Source organism: Microtus oregoni, unplaced genomic scaffold, assembly GCF_018167655.1.
Source record: "Microtus oregoni isolate MIOR12 unplaced genomic scaffold, Mior012 000005F_ref0000423, whole genome shotgun sequence".
Taxonomy (NCBI): domain Eukaryota; kingdom Metazoa; phylum Chordata; class Mammalia; order Rodentia; family Cricetidae; genus Microtus; species Microtus oregoni.
The window spans coordinates 1935814-1952201 of NW_024543064.1; the positions used below are offsets into that span (position 1 = coordinate 1935814).

The 16388-nt window shown below is 50.9% G+C and overlaps 1 protein-coding gene across 1 annotated transcript; it reads left to right on the forward strand.

Annotated features, from left to right (window-relative positions):
* Nucleotides 1-4242: 4242 nt before the first annotated feature.
* LOC121447903 (actin-related protein T2) lies at nucleotides 4243-5376 on the forward strand. The gene has a single exon (XM_041651174.1). It carries the CDS (start codon nucleotides 4243-4245, stop codon nucleotides 5374-5376), a length of 1134 nt encoding a protein of 377 aa, XP_041507108.1.
* The last annotated feature ends 11012 nt before the right edge of the window (nucleotides 5377-16388 follow it).

Here is a 16388-nt window from a genome sequence, read left to right on the forward strand (position 1 = left end):
GATGGGTGGGTGAATGGGTGGGTGGATGGATGGAAGGATGGATGGATGGGTGGATGGATGGAAGGATGAATGGGTGGATGGATGGATGGGTGGATGGATGGATGGGTGGATGGAAGGATGGAAGGATGGATGGATGGGTGAGTGGATGGATGGATGGATGGATGGATGGGTGGATGGGTGGGTGGGTGGATGAAAGGATGGATGGATGGATGGATGGGTGGATGGATGGATGGGTGGGTGGGTGGATGGAAGGAAGGATGGATGGATAGATGGATGGATGGGTGGATGGAAGGTGAATGGGTGGATGGATGGATGGGTGGATGGATGGATGGGTGGATGGAAGGATGAAAGGATGGATGGATGGGTGAGTGGATGGATGGATGGATGGATGGATGGAAGGATGGATGGATGGGTGGGTGGGTGGATGGGTGAATAGGTGGGTGGATGGATGGATGGATGGGTGGATGGATGGATGGATGGATGGATGGAAGGAAGGTAGGATGGAGGGATAGATGGATGGATGGGTGGATGGGTGGATGGAAGGATGAATGGGTGGATGGATGGATGGGTGGATGGACGGATGGATGGATGGATGGGTGGATGGATGGATGGGTGGATGGACGGATGGATGGATGGGTGGATGGATGGAAGGATGAAAGGATGGATGGATGGGTGGGTGGATGGGTGGGTGGATGGGTGGATGGATAGATACGGGTGGATGGGTGGATGGATGGGTGGATGGATGGATGGGTGGATGGAAGGATGAAAGGATTGATGGGTGGGTGGGTGGATGATGCATGCATGAGTGGGTGGGATAGATGGGTACATAAAATGATGGGTGAATGAATGAGGGATGGATGAGCAGATGAAAGGGTTTATGGGTAGGTAAGTAGGTGGATAAAAGGATAGGTAGATGATGGATGGATGATGGGTAGGTGAGTGGGAGGGTGGATGGAAGGGTTGACAGGAAGATGGGCAGATGGGTAAGTGCATAGATGATGCTAGTTGCACCTCTGAGACTCAGTTGCTAGGGCACATGCTCTGAGTCTGGGGCCATTTGGGAGCACCCAGAGCACAAAGTGGGAAAGTAGCCTTCTGGGAGTTGTGTATAGTCCAAGACCCCTTAGACACCACAGATCTTATAATGACAGTGTGCATCCTGCCGTCTGAAGGGCCACCCTGCTCCTTTAGGCTGCTGACATGTGGACCATTCCCTCTGCAAGAGGATCTGGCCACCAGATATTAGGTTGGCACCAGAGTGCAGTCTGGTGGTCACTAATTGACTGGGGCTCTGGGCACTAGAGATAGATGAAACCACAGATAATTAAGATTAGGATGATGAGGAGGAGGAGGAGAAGAATGAGGATGAGGAGAGGAGACTGGTAGGCCTCTCCCAGGGCTCGGGGGACCCAGGCACTTCAAGACAGGCTGGTGGGAAGGCAGGGTAGTGGGCAGCTACGTGGCTATCCATCCCATGTGAATACCTAGCATTTTCCCAGATATCCCATGACCTGCCCACCTCCCACCACGACCTTAAAATAGGAAGTGGGGTCACATGGGAGCCGGAGAAGATGCCCGGCGCTACACACAGTAGAGCAGAAACAAGGGCGTGTTTGCTGAATGGAAAGAGAACAGTGGCCCTCCAGGGTGAGCACTGGTGAGGGGGATGGTGTTACAGCCAGTTTGTCCATAAACTTGTTCAAGCAATTTATGAGGCTTGGCTGGCTTAGGGTAGGGGCAACAAACCCAGGCAGCTTCTAATTGAAGCCGGGAGAGGAGAGATTCCATGTTAATGGCAAACACACCCTCACTGTGGCTGCCCCCTGAAACTGCACTGCTAGCCAGCTACCAAATGTTTCTTTCTTAGTGGTAACACATATTTGCAGTGAGAAGAAGAATCGAAGGTCGCAGCCACGCTAAGGTACACACGGTACTTCCGAGACATACCAACCCTAGGACTCAGGATTCTAAAGAGGGCTGAGGAGGTTCCCAGCACCTGAGAAGCACATGGAATTTCTGCCCTGGGGCAGCTCCAAACCAGCCCAACATCACGTTCAGAGGCTATGGCTCATAAACCTACCCATTTTTATTTCCAGTGGCCATGTGGTTACTCGAGGGGATGCCCTTGGCTCCTCCACGGCAGGCTCTTCAGAACCCCCCTAATTCTTTGTCTTTCACCCAGTTAGGCACTGGTGTTGGAACAGAGTGCTGAACCTGTGCCATGCTCTGGGTTGGGCCATGCCCTTTCTGGACTCCAACATAAAATCCAGGAAAGATGATCAGTCAGCCAGGCTCCAGCATTCAGGCAGCGCCTGAGAGATGAACACATGGGGCTTTTGTGATGTAAGCAGGATGGAACCCCAAGTGGCATCATTCCACCCCCACCCCCCAGCAGCCAGGAAGCAAAATAGGAACTTTACGTCTTGGCGATTCAGCAACAAAAGCAAATGAGTGGATTACACAGAATTGGGTTTAGGTAGAGGACATGGTCAGTCCAACAGTCATGGCCACTGGGGGCCATTACAAGGTCAAGGCTTCCTGGCTGGGCACAGGACAGAAGGGGCCTTGCATAGGCAGGACATACTATTGCTGAATAGGCCCTTTGTCTCACTGGGGCAATATGGCCCTCACAGAATGCAGTGCCCAAGGTGTTCTCGACCCCTGACAGAGACCTTGTCTGAAGACTTCAGGATCTGGCTTTGCAATCTCTGTGGGAACCTACTGTTTTGGGGCCTGGGCATCTATCAGGGGCCTGACCTAGGCATTTCAGAGCATGGATGGCCATAGGACCTATGCTTATGTCTGACCTGGGTCCCTGGCCCACTGTGGTCTGGGTAGGTATAGGGCAGAGATGGTTATAACCCGCCATCGAGATGCTACACGTGGCAAACATGGCTTAGCAAAGCGTGAAGCTCTCTCTCTGCTCCACCTCAGCCCGTTCTGTGTTTGTTTCCCCTAGGGGTCCTTTGAGGCAAAGCCTCTAGTGACCACCACATTTTCGACACCCCTGCAAGGCTCAGTGACACTGGGAAAGCTGCATCTTCAGTACACACCCACACTGCTAACTCTCATCAACCTATCTCCTGCACATCTTCATGTGAGCCCTCAGACCGCCCACTCTGTCCATATGTCTACATCATGTGTCTGAATGGCACAGCCTTGTGACAGAGTAATGCCTGCTGAAATATCCGCAGGGTCAGTAGGGCATAGAGGGTGCTCTGGGCATAAAGACCCCAGGCTCTAGGAAGGGCGTGGTACCAGGAGGTTATGCTCTGACAGAACTTTCTGGATGGAGGAGGCAACTGGCTTACCTGTGCCTTTGCACATGATGGACGGGAACACCAGATGAAGCCACCTTTCTGAGGCCCTCCCTATCATCAGGGGACAGGAAAGTTGTGCCCGGGGTCAACCCTCTTTTATTTTTCTCCTGAGTTGAGTGTCAAGTCAGGTCTCAGAGACAGCATGAGCTTGTGTGTGTGTCTGAGGCCTCATCAGGTGGCTTCCAGCTTCCTTCCCAGTCTTGTTCTGTAGCCCCAGCTCTTTTTTGTGAGCCCCCTTCAATGTCTATGCCTTTCCTAGACACACAGGTGTCCCCAACTCCAGAGAAGCCACCTCTGTGTGAGCCGATAATTAAATGAACTAGAGATGACTCGTGGGCACCTTAGGGTGTAGAGAGAGAGATGAAGGCGCCTGACCTGGACTGGAATGGGGACAGGGAAGCAGAGTCAATAAGACAAAGTGAGGAGACATTTCTGAGAGCTCCCCGGAAGAGTATATATTCAAAAAGCAATGTTTAGAGGGTCTGCTAGACATTGTCCCTTGAGCCTGGGAAGTGAAGAGTCGTCTTCCTGTACAAGGCTGCCCTGTTCTGAAATGAGGCCTCTCAATCTCACCCAGGGTTCTTTCTGTTTACCTCATCCTTCACGGTATACAGGGGTTCAGAGCCCCACCAAAGGCTCTGACCCTCACTGAGTACAGTTGTTAGTTCATCTGGATTGTTACATATCTGTCAAGCACCCTTGAAAAGGCCTTGTAGGTCAAGGCCACCTGAGAGGAGTTCAGGTCACCAAGGATGATGGAGGGTTCCTGGGCACTGGGGTCAGTCTGCTAGCTGTGCCTGGGAGACCTCTGGGAACCCTGGAATCCTGTGGACGTCCAGGGAAACCTATTGTGACACGAACTGGCCCGAGAAGGCTCATCTGCCTCTCTCTCGGCGTCACTCAGAAGGGTTTGAGTGCAGACATGTTTAACCCACAAGCTCTAGATTTTCCTGCCGTGATTTTCGACAATGGATCTGGGCTCTGTAAGGCAGGACTGTCTGGGGAGATTGGGCCCCGTCATGTCACCAGCTCCATTGTGGGGTACCCAAAGTTCAAGATGCCCCCAATGGGAGCCAATCAGAAGAAGTATTTTGTTGGAGAGGAAGCCCTCTACAAACAGGAAGCCCTGCGCCTGCATTCCCCCATCGAGCGGGGTCTGGTCACAAGCTGGGATGATATGGAGAAGCTCTGGAGACATCTCTTCGAATGGGAACTGGGTGTGAAGCCCAGTGAACGACCAGTGCTCATGACGGAGCCCTCCCTGAACCCGAGGGAGAATCGGGAGAAGACGGCGGAGATGATGTTTGAGACCTTCGAAGTGCCCGCCTTCTATCTCTCAGACCAGGCTGTGTTGGCGCTCTATGCCTCTGCCTGTGTCACAGGTCTGGTGGTGGACAGCGGAGATGGGGTCACCTGCACTGTCCCTGTCTTTGAGGGTTACTCCTTGCCTCATGCAGTCAGCAAACTTTACGTGGCTGGCAGAGACATCACGGAGCTCCTTACCCGGCTCCTCCTGGCCAGCAGGAGGGCCTTTCCATGCCCACTGGAGAAGGCCCTGATAGATGACATCAAGGAGAAACTATGCTACGTGGCTCTGGAGCCTGAGGAGGAACTCTCTCGGCGGGAGGAAGACGTCTTGAGGGAGTACAAACTGCCCGATGGGAATGTCATCTACATCGGAGACCAGCTGTACCAGGCTCCTGAGGTCCTGTTCTCTCCAGACCACCTGGGCACCCATGGCCCGGGGCTGGCGCAGATGGCATCCAACAGCATAGCCAAGTGTGATGCTGATATACAGAAGATCCTCTATGGGGAGATTGTCCTGTCAGGGGGCTCCACGCTGTTTCAGGGGTTGGACGACAGGCTTTTGAGGGAGCTGGAGCAGCTGGTTTCCAAGGGAGTCCCCATCAAGATCACAGCACCCCCTGATCGCTGGTTCTCCACATGGATCGGAGCCTCCATTGTCACCTCTTTGAGCAGCTTTAAGCAGATGTGGATCACCGCTGCAGACTTCAAGGAGTTTGGGGCATCTGTGGTCCAGAGACGATGCTTCTGAAGGAGTCTGTGCTCCCAGTAGCCACGGTGTCCCTTGTGAGGGACGCCCATGGGAAGTGAGCGTGCTCACGGCTTTAGCACCATTTTCAATAAAAGATGAATGGTCAAGCACTGGGCTTGCCAAGTTCAGTTCGTTCTCTGAGGTTGCAGAGTTGCTTTGAATGAGTGTGAGTGTGAGTGTGAGTGTGTGTGCACACACACTTATGCATAGGTGTGTTCACTTGTGCGTGGGTGCCTATGTGTGACCTCGGGTATCCTTCCTCTAGAGCAGCCTTGTGTAGCAATAGGATGTTAGGCTCTTTGGATTCTTTTCGGGGGGCCCACCACCCAGCTCCTAAATGAACCACACACGGAGTCTTATTATTCATAAATGTCCAGCCTTAGCTTGGCTTGTTTCTTGCCCATTTTTTTAACTTATATTATCCCATCTACCCTTTGGCCACTGTGTTTTTCCCATTCTCTTAGGTCTTTAAATCTTACTCTGTGGTTTGCTGTGCAGCTCGGTGGCTGCCCCTGATGTCCCCCTGCTCCTCCAGCTCCTACTCCAAACCCCTTCTCCCAGTTTTTTCTTCACATATTTTCTCTCTGCCTGCCAGCCCCGCCCATCCTTTCTCCTGCCTTGCTATTGGCTGTTCAGAGCTTTATTAGATCATAGGTGTTTGAGACAAAGTATCACAGCTTCACAGAATTAAGCAAATGCCACATAAACAAAAGTAACACACCTTAAGATAATGTTCCCAACATCCTTGCTTTTTTTCCCTTCTTTTATTGATTTTTTAAGATTTATTTTACAAACCAACCACAGCTTCCCCGCCCTTCTTTTCTCCTGTTCCCTCCCACTACCGCCTTTCTACTCACCCCCATTCACATCTCAGAAAGGGTAAGGTCTCCCATGGGAGTCAACAAAGCATGGCATACCAAGTTGAGGCAGGACCAAGCTCTTCCCCCCTGCATCAAGGCTGAACAAAGCATCACACCATAGGGAATAGGTTCCAAAAAGCCAGATCACGTACCAGGGACAGATCCTGATCCCACTACTAGGGGCCCCATGAACATACAACAGTCACCCACATGCAGAGGGCCTAAGTTAGTGTCATGCAGGCTCCCTAGCTGTCGGTACATGTGTAGTGATATTTCATTTGTATTTTAGTAAATAAAGCTTGCCTGTAGATCAAAGAGTAAAACAGTCCCACTGGTCAGCCTTACAGACCAGGCAGTGGTGACACACACCTTTAACCCCAGCAGCCACACTAGTTTGTCACAGAAACTGAGCAGTAGTGGTGCATGCCTTAAATCCCAGCCCCAGGGAGGAATAGAGGATGGGAGGAGACAGCTCTCAGACACAGTCTTATTCTAAGATTCCTGGAGAAAGAATCGCCATTTCAGACTGAGGTAGAGGTAAGAGCAAGTGGCTGGCTCTTTGGTTTTTCTGGCCTTCAGGTTAAACCCCAATATCTGTCCCTGGGTTTTTATTAGTTGTGCTACAGCATGTCAGCTCCCATGAACTCAGGCCGGCTGTCTCTATGGTTTCCCTGTCATGATCCTGACTCACCTTGCTCATATAATCCCTCTGCCCTCTTTTCAACCGGACTCCCGGAGTTCTGCCCAGTGTTTGGCTGTGGGTCTCTGCATCTGCTTCCATCTGGGTGAAGGTTCTATGATGACAATTAGGGTAGTCACCAGTCTGATTACAGGAGAAGGCCAACTCAGGCACATTCCCCGCTATTGCTAGGAGTCTCAGCTGGGGTCATCTTTGTGGTTTCCTGGAAGTTTCTCTGGCATCAGGTTTTCCCCAACCCCATAATGGCTCCCTCTATCAAGATGTCTCTTCATTGCTCTCCCTCTCCATCCCTCCCCAACTTGGTCATCCTGACACCTCATGATCCTGTCCTTCATCCCCGCTCCTCTTCTCCCCTCCCTCGACCTGATGTTTACCCAGGAGATTTCATCTATTTTCCCTTTCGAGGGTGACCCATGTATTCCCTCTTCGGATCCTCCTTGTTACCTCGCTTGTCTGGGACTGTGAACTGTAGCCTGGTTATCCTTTGTTTTACATCTAATATCCACTTATGAGTAAGTACATGCTGTGTTTGTCTTTCTGGGTCTGAGTTACCTCACTCAGGATGATTTTTTTTCCCCTAGTTTCATCCATTTGCCTGCAAATTTCATGATTTAACCACTGAGTAACACTCCATTGCATAAATTTACCACATTTTCTTTATCCATTCTTTGGTTGAGGAGCATCTAGGTTGTTTCCAGGTTTTGGCTATTATGAATAATGTTGCTATGAACATGGTAATTATGGTTTCTGAGACAAGAGTCTCTCCTTGGGACCTGGTGCTAGCCAATTAGGCTAGGCTGGCCAGCCAGGGTTTCTCCTGTTTCTGCCTTTCCAGGGCTGTGTGGCAAGTTCTTTACCAACTAAGTCATCTCTCTAGGTTCCTAGCAGAATCCTTCTCAACTTCTATCCACACCCTTTGCCCCTGCCCTTTCTTTTGAGAGAGCCCTGGTGCTGACCAGCTACAGAAGCCAAAGGCTCTATTCAGAGAGCTTGGGGATGCATCTTATAGATGCCAGGTAGGACTGAGAGCTTGTCAACAGTCAGTGGGAGGCTGAGAAGCAGGTCTAAATGCCACTCGTCCTGAAGGTTCAAGGAGCCCTCACCTGGAGGTTCTTGCTGGGCAGGGCAGGGTTGTCCTGAGGCCAGGTAGCAACACAGTGTGGAGCCTCTATCCTCTGCCGAGGATGGTGACCATAACGCTGGGAACAGATATCAGCATTTTAGGGTTTCCTACACCTCCATGGGTGACTGTGGTTTGTTTTTGCGTTCAAGGATGTTTATAGCATCATTGTTTGGAGGCAAAACACTGGAAACAAAGCTAATGGCTGACAGTAAAGTAATGGTTGGATAGCTGATGTGTGAAGGGAATTTCCACATGTATTTGATGACTTTCTCCCAAACATAATTGGCAGAGAAATAGAAAATACGAAGAAATCCTATGATCCCCATTCTTCCTGCTTCTGGGTGTGAATGTGTATGTACAGGTGTATATTCATGTGTGTCAGTCATATACAGGGAAGCCAGAAGTCAGTCCTGGGTATCATTCCTGCGCAGACCATCCACTCTGCACTTTGAAGGAGTCGCTCATGGATCAGCCTGGAGCTTACTGCTTAGGCTAGACAGGCTGGCCGTCCAGACCCAGAAAGAATCTTATGTCTGCCTCCACAGCACCGGGGTCACAATGCACACCTCCATGTCTGACTTTTAAAAAAAGTATTATTTCAGATTTATTTTATACATGTGAGTGTTTTACTTGCATGTATGATGAGTACCACGTCTATGCCTGAGGCAGGAGAAGTTCAGAAGAGGGTGTCAGAGCCCCTGGAACTGGAGTTATGGATGGTTGTGAGATGCCAATGTTATGTGACAAAACTTTTTCTATGGGGATGCTACACACAGGTCTACTCACCCAGGAAGGGATCCCACAACAGACCAAAATATTTATCCCTCCAAGGTCCAACTTGGTGAGCCATGAGTTTTATTTGGGTTGCTTACAGAAATATGGGTGAGGGGTTATTTACAGGAGCAGAAATGACTCAAAGACAGCTACATCACTAAAGCCCACTCCAGCATGAGTGACAGATCACAAAAGCTGGCAGCCTGGAGCACACGGCACAGCCTGTAGGCAGCTCAATGGGTTAGGGAATGTTCTTTCCAAGTGACTCAGTTGAGCTGTCTGGCCTTGGGAATCTTCTTTGCAAGACATCTCTCAGCAGTCTTTGCTTCTTCCTCTGGCAGGGAGGGGCTTAGTGAGTTTGGTCAGATTCAGGGACTTCCTGTGGCCATTTTGAGTTGTTTACATCCCTGCAGTACAAAATATTTTAATCTCCAGGAAACTGCTACACAACTGTGTTAGTGCTGGGAATTGAACCCATATCCTCTGGAAGGGTAGTTTATACTCTTAACTGTAGAGACATCTCTCTGGTCCCTCTGTGCCTTTTTATGTGAGTGCTGGGGATTAAATTTGAGTTCTCATACTCAAAGTATAAATAACGTTATTGACTAGACTATCTTCAAAGTAACCTCAATAGGCTACCCCACTCCTTTGAAAAAGCACTTGTCTCCAAAATATACAAAGGACATAAGAAACTTGACATCAAAAGAACAAATAGTCCAATAAAAAAATGGGGTACAGACCTAAACAGAACTCTCAACAGATGAATCTCAAAGGGCTGAAAGACATTTAAGGAAATGCTCAGCATCCTTAGCCAGCAGAGAAATGCAAATCAAAACAGCTCTGAGATTCCATCTTACACTTGTCAGAATGGCCAAAATCAAAAACACTGACGACAGCTTATGTTGGAGAGGATGTGGGGTAAAGGGAACACTCCTCCATTGCTGATGGGAGTGCAAATTTATACAGCTGATTTGGAAATCAGTATGGTGATTTCTCAGAAAATTAGGAAACAATCTACCTCAAGATTCATCAATATCACTGTTGGGTATATACCTAAAGGACACTCAATCATACCACAAGGATATGTGCTCAGCTATGTTCATAGCAGCATTATTTGTGATAGCCAGAACCTGGACAACAACCTAGATGCCCCTCAACCAAAGAATGGATAAAGAAAATGTGGTACACAATGGAATACTACTCAGAGGTAAAAAATAATGAAATCTTGAAATTTGTAGGCAAATGGATAGATCTAGAAAAAAACATATTGAATGAGGTGACCCAGACCCAGAAAGACAAATATAATATGTACTCACTCATAAGTGGCTTTTAGACATAAAGCAAAACAACAGCAATAACAACAAAAACCCTATAGTCCACAACCCAAGAGAACCTAGACAACAAAGAGAACCTAAGAGAGAATACATGACAAGATCTCCTGAGTAAATAGGGAGTGTGGACATCACGGGAGAGGGCAGAAAGAGAGAGGGGAGGAAGGAAGTGGAGCGAACAAAAATGTATAGCACAATATAAACAATAAAACTGAATTTTCTCCCAGACATAGCAAACTGATGCTCCTTTGTACAACTGTGGTGATATGTTGCTTGTAATCTAACAAATAAAGCTTGTCTGAGGATCAGAGTGTGGAGCAAACCACTAGTTAGCCATAGAGGCCAGGCAGTGGTGAGAGCTATAAACGTTTTAATCTGTCTAAAGGAGAAACAGAGCTGACACAGGTGATCTGAGCACTTGGATCCTTTAACACTAGGCAGGTGGAGACAGGAGTGATATGGATGAGCAGAGAGAGGACCATAAGGCGGGAGGAGACAGGAGCTCAGTGCAGTCTGAGGATACAGTCTGAGGATGCAGTCTTAGGATGCAGTCTGAGGGTGCAGTCTGAGGATGCAGTCTGAGGATGCAATCTGAGGATATAGTCTGAGGATGCAATCTGAGGATGGAGTCTGAGGATACAGTCTGAGGATACAGTCTGAGGATGCAGTCTGGAGATGTTGTCTGAGGATGCAGTCTGGAGATGTGGTCTGAGGATGCAGTTTGAGGATGCAGTCTGAGGGTGCAGTCTGAGGATGCAGTCTGAGGATGCAGTCTGAGGGTGCAGTCTGAGGATACAGTTTGAGGATGCAGTCTGAGGATGCGGTCTGAGGATGCAGTCTGAGGATACGGTCTGAGGATGCAGTCTGAGGATGCAGTCTGAGGATGCGGTCTGAGGATACGGTCTGAGGATACGGTCTGAGGATGCGGTCTGAGGATGCGGTCTGAGGATGCGGTCTGAGGATGCGGTCTGAGGATACGGTCTGAGAATACAGTCTGAGAATGCAGTCTGAGGATGCAGTCTGAGAATGCAGTCTGAGGATGCAGTCTGAGGATGCGGTCTGAGGATACGGTCTGAGGATGCGGTCTGAGGATGCGGTCTGAGGATGCAGTCTGAGGATGCAGTCTGAGGATGCAGTCTGGAGATGTGGTCTGAGGATGCAGTCTGAGGATACAGTCTGAGGATACAGTCTGAGAATGCAGTCTGAGGATGCAGTCTGAGAATGCAGTCTGAGGATGCAGTCTGAGGATGCGGTCTGAGGATACAGTCTGAGGATACAGTCTGAGGATGCATTCTGAGGATGCAGTCTGAGGATGCAGTCTGAGGATGCAGTCTGAGGATGCAGTCTGGAGATGTGGTCTGAGGATGCAGTCTGGGAGATGCGGTATGAGGATTCATAGACAGGATCGCCCCTTTGATCTGAGCACTGGTAGAGGTAAGCCCTCTCTAGTGGCTGACTGCTCTGCTTTTCTGATCATCAGCATTAACCCCTATAGCTGACTCTGGGTTTTTATTATTAAGAACAATTAGAATTCATGCTACATACATGTGTCATTCATCTTAAAAGGAGTTTTCTAAAGATAAGGGGACACACTGCAGAAGGGGACCTGTAGGGGCCAGTATAGTAATCGATGGTTCTCATGCATAAGTCTTAAGTCAGATGAGCTGATACTCCATGCACAGACAGGAGGGATGGCCATATTTGGGATGAGAGGAGGGCGTTCCATGTGTGGACAGTATCTAGTGTCCTATATTCTGCAGTGTGTTCTACCTTGGGGCTTGACTGAAGCACCTTCAGATCTCAGCTGCTCCTCTAGAGGACAGCTCAGGATTCGGGAACTCCCAGGAGCAGGTGCCCTGAGCGACTCCGAGGCCCAGACTCATGCTGGAGGCGCAGTTGAAGCAAGGGTCTGACCAAGGCGCCCCTCCCCCCCCACACCATCAACCATGGCCCATTGCATAGCACAGCCAGCACCCGAATATCACAGGTGTTGACTTATTGTCCCGAGCAGTGTTAGGTTGCTTGGGTTGCTGGCTCTGCCTCTGCCACCTCCATGGTACCCTAAAATCCCAGCACCCAATTCGGGTTCAGAAGGAGATGGAGATAGGGTGGTTCCCCAGATGCCTCACCAAGGTAGGGCTGGGGTGCAGGACTGAAGGTGCAGTTGATAACCACAATGAGGACAGTGTGCCAGTGGGCAAGCAACCACACAGGTAGAGATCAAAGCCTATGGCCACTGAAGCTACACCAGGCAGAAGGATCCTTCCCAGAGCCCCTGGAAGGAACAAACCAGGTTTGACCTCAGACTTCAACATTCTCATGGGTGAGGAAATTCTCATTCGTGAATCTGCCTGGTTGGGGTCCTTTGTCATGGCAGCTAGGGTGGTTCACTGGTTGCTCTTCCCCCAGAACTGTCCTCCACCCGGGACTTCATCCTCCCAGGATACCCATGCTAACAAGCCCGGCCCATGCATTCATTCATTCACTCCCTCATCCTTCATTCATTCACTTCCTCTGACCCAGGAATCCACATCTCACTCATCCACTCATTCCTTATGTCCAGCATCATCTCACAGCCATCAGAGGAAGCCCACAGTTCAAGGGATGGGTATGTCAGCTGTGGGCCCCCAGGAAGCAGAAGAGGAGATGGGGAGAAAGGAGCCAAGAGGCCGGGCAGAGAGGCTGGCTGACTGTGCAGGTGTCAGAATAAGCCCTGGGAAGGGCAGAGCAGGAATTCCACGTCCCTCAGTTGCTCTCCTGTGTAGCTGTTGCTGAGGGGGGGGGGGTGAGGTGAATTCCACGTCCCTCAGTTGATCTCCCTTGTAGCGTTGGTGCGGGGGTGGGGGCGGTGTTCAGACTCTGCACACCTGTGAGGGCCAGATGCTGTCCAGATGTGTGCTGTGAGAACCAAAGAGCCCCAGGTGTGAATTTCTTCTGGCCCTGAGCCTTGGCCTCCTACAAAGTTTTAATATCCCAATGGGATGTTTCCAGGGGCAGAAGAGCTGCGTGTGAGGAAGAGATGGTGTGCCCACCAGGGGCTTGGCGACCACTTGTTGCATGCAGGGTATGAGTCTGAGCAGCCAGTACTCTGTCCTTCTCTGGAACCAGCAAGAGACAGGGTTCTAATGATTCCCCAGGAGCCACAGGGTAGGGAGAGTCTCGGGCTCCAAGTGCACACCTGTCCCCTTCCACGGCTTCTTTTTCTCCAGGGCAGTAGCGCTGGGTAGGACTCTGGGGACTTCCAGGCTCCCGGTCCTTTGTGCTAGTACAGGAATCCTGTCCACAAAATGAATCTAAACACACAGTCCACCTAATTCCTCATGAGGGAGCTGCTTAAGAGCTCAGCCTGGAGCTTGACAGTCCAACAGAGACAATCAGAGCCGCATGGCCAGGAAGCCAGGCCATCCTGAGGGTCCAGCATACATGTGGTGGCCAGGACCTCTCCCCAGGGCTGTCCCTTCCAGATAACCTTGCTGACTCCATACTGTCTCAGAGGTGGCTTCCATTCTTTCTAAGATGTAAGAAACAGCTATCCCCAGTGTACTTGGCTGCAGGAGGAACCATGGCTCTGGGGCCAGCACTTTCCATTCCTCTCCATGGTGATGATTTACACAAGACCAGAGGTCCAGAGGGGATGGTGGGCTGCACTGGGGCTGGCTGAATCTCTGGATACTGAGCTGGCTGGTTGGTGTCCTTATATGGGGTATGGACGGGCTTCCTGGACCTCTATATGTTGGAAAACTACGATTTGTCTATTCACTAATTCTGAGTCAGCAGTCTGATGTGCCCACTCCCACGCCCTGAATAGTATCCTGTGCTTTCTTTGTTCAGTGAGCATCAGGACTGCTCCCAGCCTCTGGAGACAAGTCCAACAGCTCAGCTAGCCGGGACCATCCTCTCACCTAGCTCCAGGAAAGAAACCAAAGCCAGTTCCAGTCTTGCTTTGTCATAGGTAGAAACCTTTGTAGCCCAGGGAAACTGACTACATGGTGCCGGGGGTACTGGCAGCTCCCTCCTGCCGGGCCCTGCCCAGCTGTGGCCTTGGCTGTCAACAGGCCACTTGTACACAACCATCTTTCCCTGCTGACTTGGTAATCGCCCCCTCTATCTTTGTCTTTCCTACGGATGCCCACGGTTTCAGCCGTGTGTGTTAATCCCGTGCTCTGTAGCAGTGTTTCTGAGCACTGTCATCGGATAACAATACCCCAGCACAGGAAACAATGTGAGTATTGTCATGGCTGGCCTTGGCTCTGAGCAGGAGAAATGTAAGACGTCCCCAGTTATCACACCCATGGGGAGGAAGGCTGGGCTCCGGCTTACACGAAGACATAATAATTTTCTCCCATTATTCAAATCTCCTATTTCTCTGGCTCCACCTTTTGGCGGCAGCTGCTGCGATGTGAGGGACCTGCATATTGGGACATCTTCACACCTGGGCCAGCTGGGCTGGGTCCAGGGACCCACAGGGACCAGGGAGACCGATGCTGCTCCCAAGGTTCCTTCAGGGACCCGGGGAAGCAACAAGGGCACCCAGCAGGTCATTTTCTGGATCTGTTCCCTCCCCCCCCCCCACTGTTGTCTCTTGACCCAGGGCCCACAGTGCTCTGGCAGAGCCAACGATGACGTTGAACTGGGAAGAGATGTGATCAGTGGGTGGAGGCAGCAGCCCCTCGCCCGCCTACACCCACAAGGGCCAACTCTGGCCAGAGGTGACTGCTCTTGGCTCCTGGAAGCCAAGACACCATGTGGCAGTGCCAGCTGCTGCAGGGTCAAGAGGCCCAAGAGACCCTACCCGAGCCTGGTGGGGCTGGGTACCTCCCAGGGAGGCCACTCCACCCAGCAAGGGCTGCCCGGGCCTTGCTGCAAGGAGGGAGCCAGGGTAAGCAGATACCTCACCGTTATGCAACCCAGGGTCTGTGAGGATGGGCTGCCTGCACTGGGCCAGCCAAAACAAGCACCATCCCGGCTCCCAGAGTGTGAAATTGTCAGGCCCAGTTACATGGGGGAGAGCGAGTGAGAGCCAGACACCAATTGCAGAGTCTTCCTTGGAGGGGCAGCCTGCAGGGAGGTCTGGCCCACTCTTGAAGCCAGCCTGGCCCCACAGTCACCCCAGCGCCTCAGGGAAGGCAGGAGGTCTCTTCCAGAGTCTTCTCCTCTTTCCCCCAGTTAGAGAGGGACATTTCACACACAAACCCTGTGCATGGTGTGGAGGGGGAGGGGACAGCGATGCTTTTGCTCCCTTTCTTTGCCCTGGGATTGTGCGGTGGGTGCCGGATGGACGTGCCTGGCAGCGAGAGTTAGAGATTCCCACGGGGGCCAGCTTGCCCGAGGTGCTGACAACCTGGCTGTCACTGGAGATTCACCAAGCAGGGCTGACACACATGTGAACTGGAAAACCATGACTGACCTGTTTCATTGCCCGGGGCATCTTAGAGGCAATTGGGGCTGGGAGCAGTGTGACTACCCCATGGTATCGGAATGGAGGGTCCGGAGGATGAGCTCACGTTGCCTAGAGGAGCTCACCAGTGAGAAGCTTCTGGGAAGGCGTGAGATAGAGAAGCAGCAAAGGACACTGTTAGAAGAGAAGATACAGGGGCTGAAGGGATGGCTCAGTGGTTAAGAGCACTGACTGCTCTTCCAGAGGATCTGGGTTCAATTCCCAGCACCCACATGGCAGCTCACAACTGTCTGAAGATCCAGTTGCAGGGGATCTGACACCTTCACATCAATGCACATAAAATAATGTTAAATAAACCATAAAAAATATTTAAAAAAATAAGAAGAGAAGATACAAACTGTCTCCAGGTACCACCCAGGGTTATCAAGAGGTGGCACACACAGGGGGCGGGGAGATGTTGTGTGACAAACTTTCCTTGGAGAGATGGTCTGCATGTCTACTCTGGGAGCTCAGGACAGACCTAAAAACCGATACCACCGAAGACCAAACTGATCAACCATGAGTTTCACTAGGGTTACTCACAGGGGCAGAAAGGACTCAAAGACAACTATATCACTTAAGCCTGCCGCAGAATGGGTGACAGATCACACTTGGAACCTGGAGCACACTGCACAGCCTGTAGGCAGCTCTACAGGCTAGAGAGTGCCCTTTCCAGGTAACTCAGTTGATCGAAACCTCTTCCTGGCAGCTAAGATGGTTTTGTGCTTCTTCCAGAGACTCTTCTCTGCAGCTTGGCTCTTTTGATCTGAGGATGACCCTCAATGGC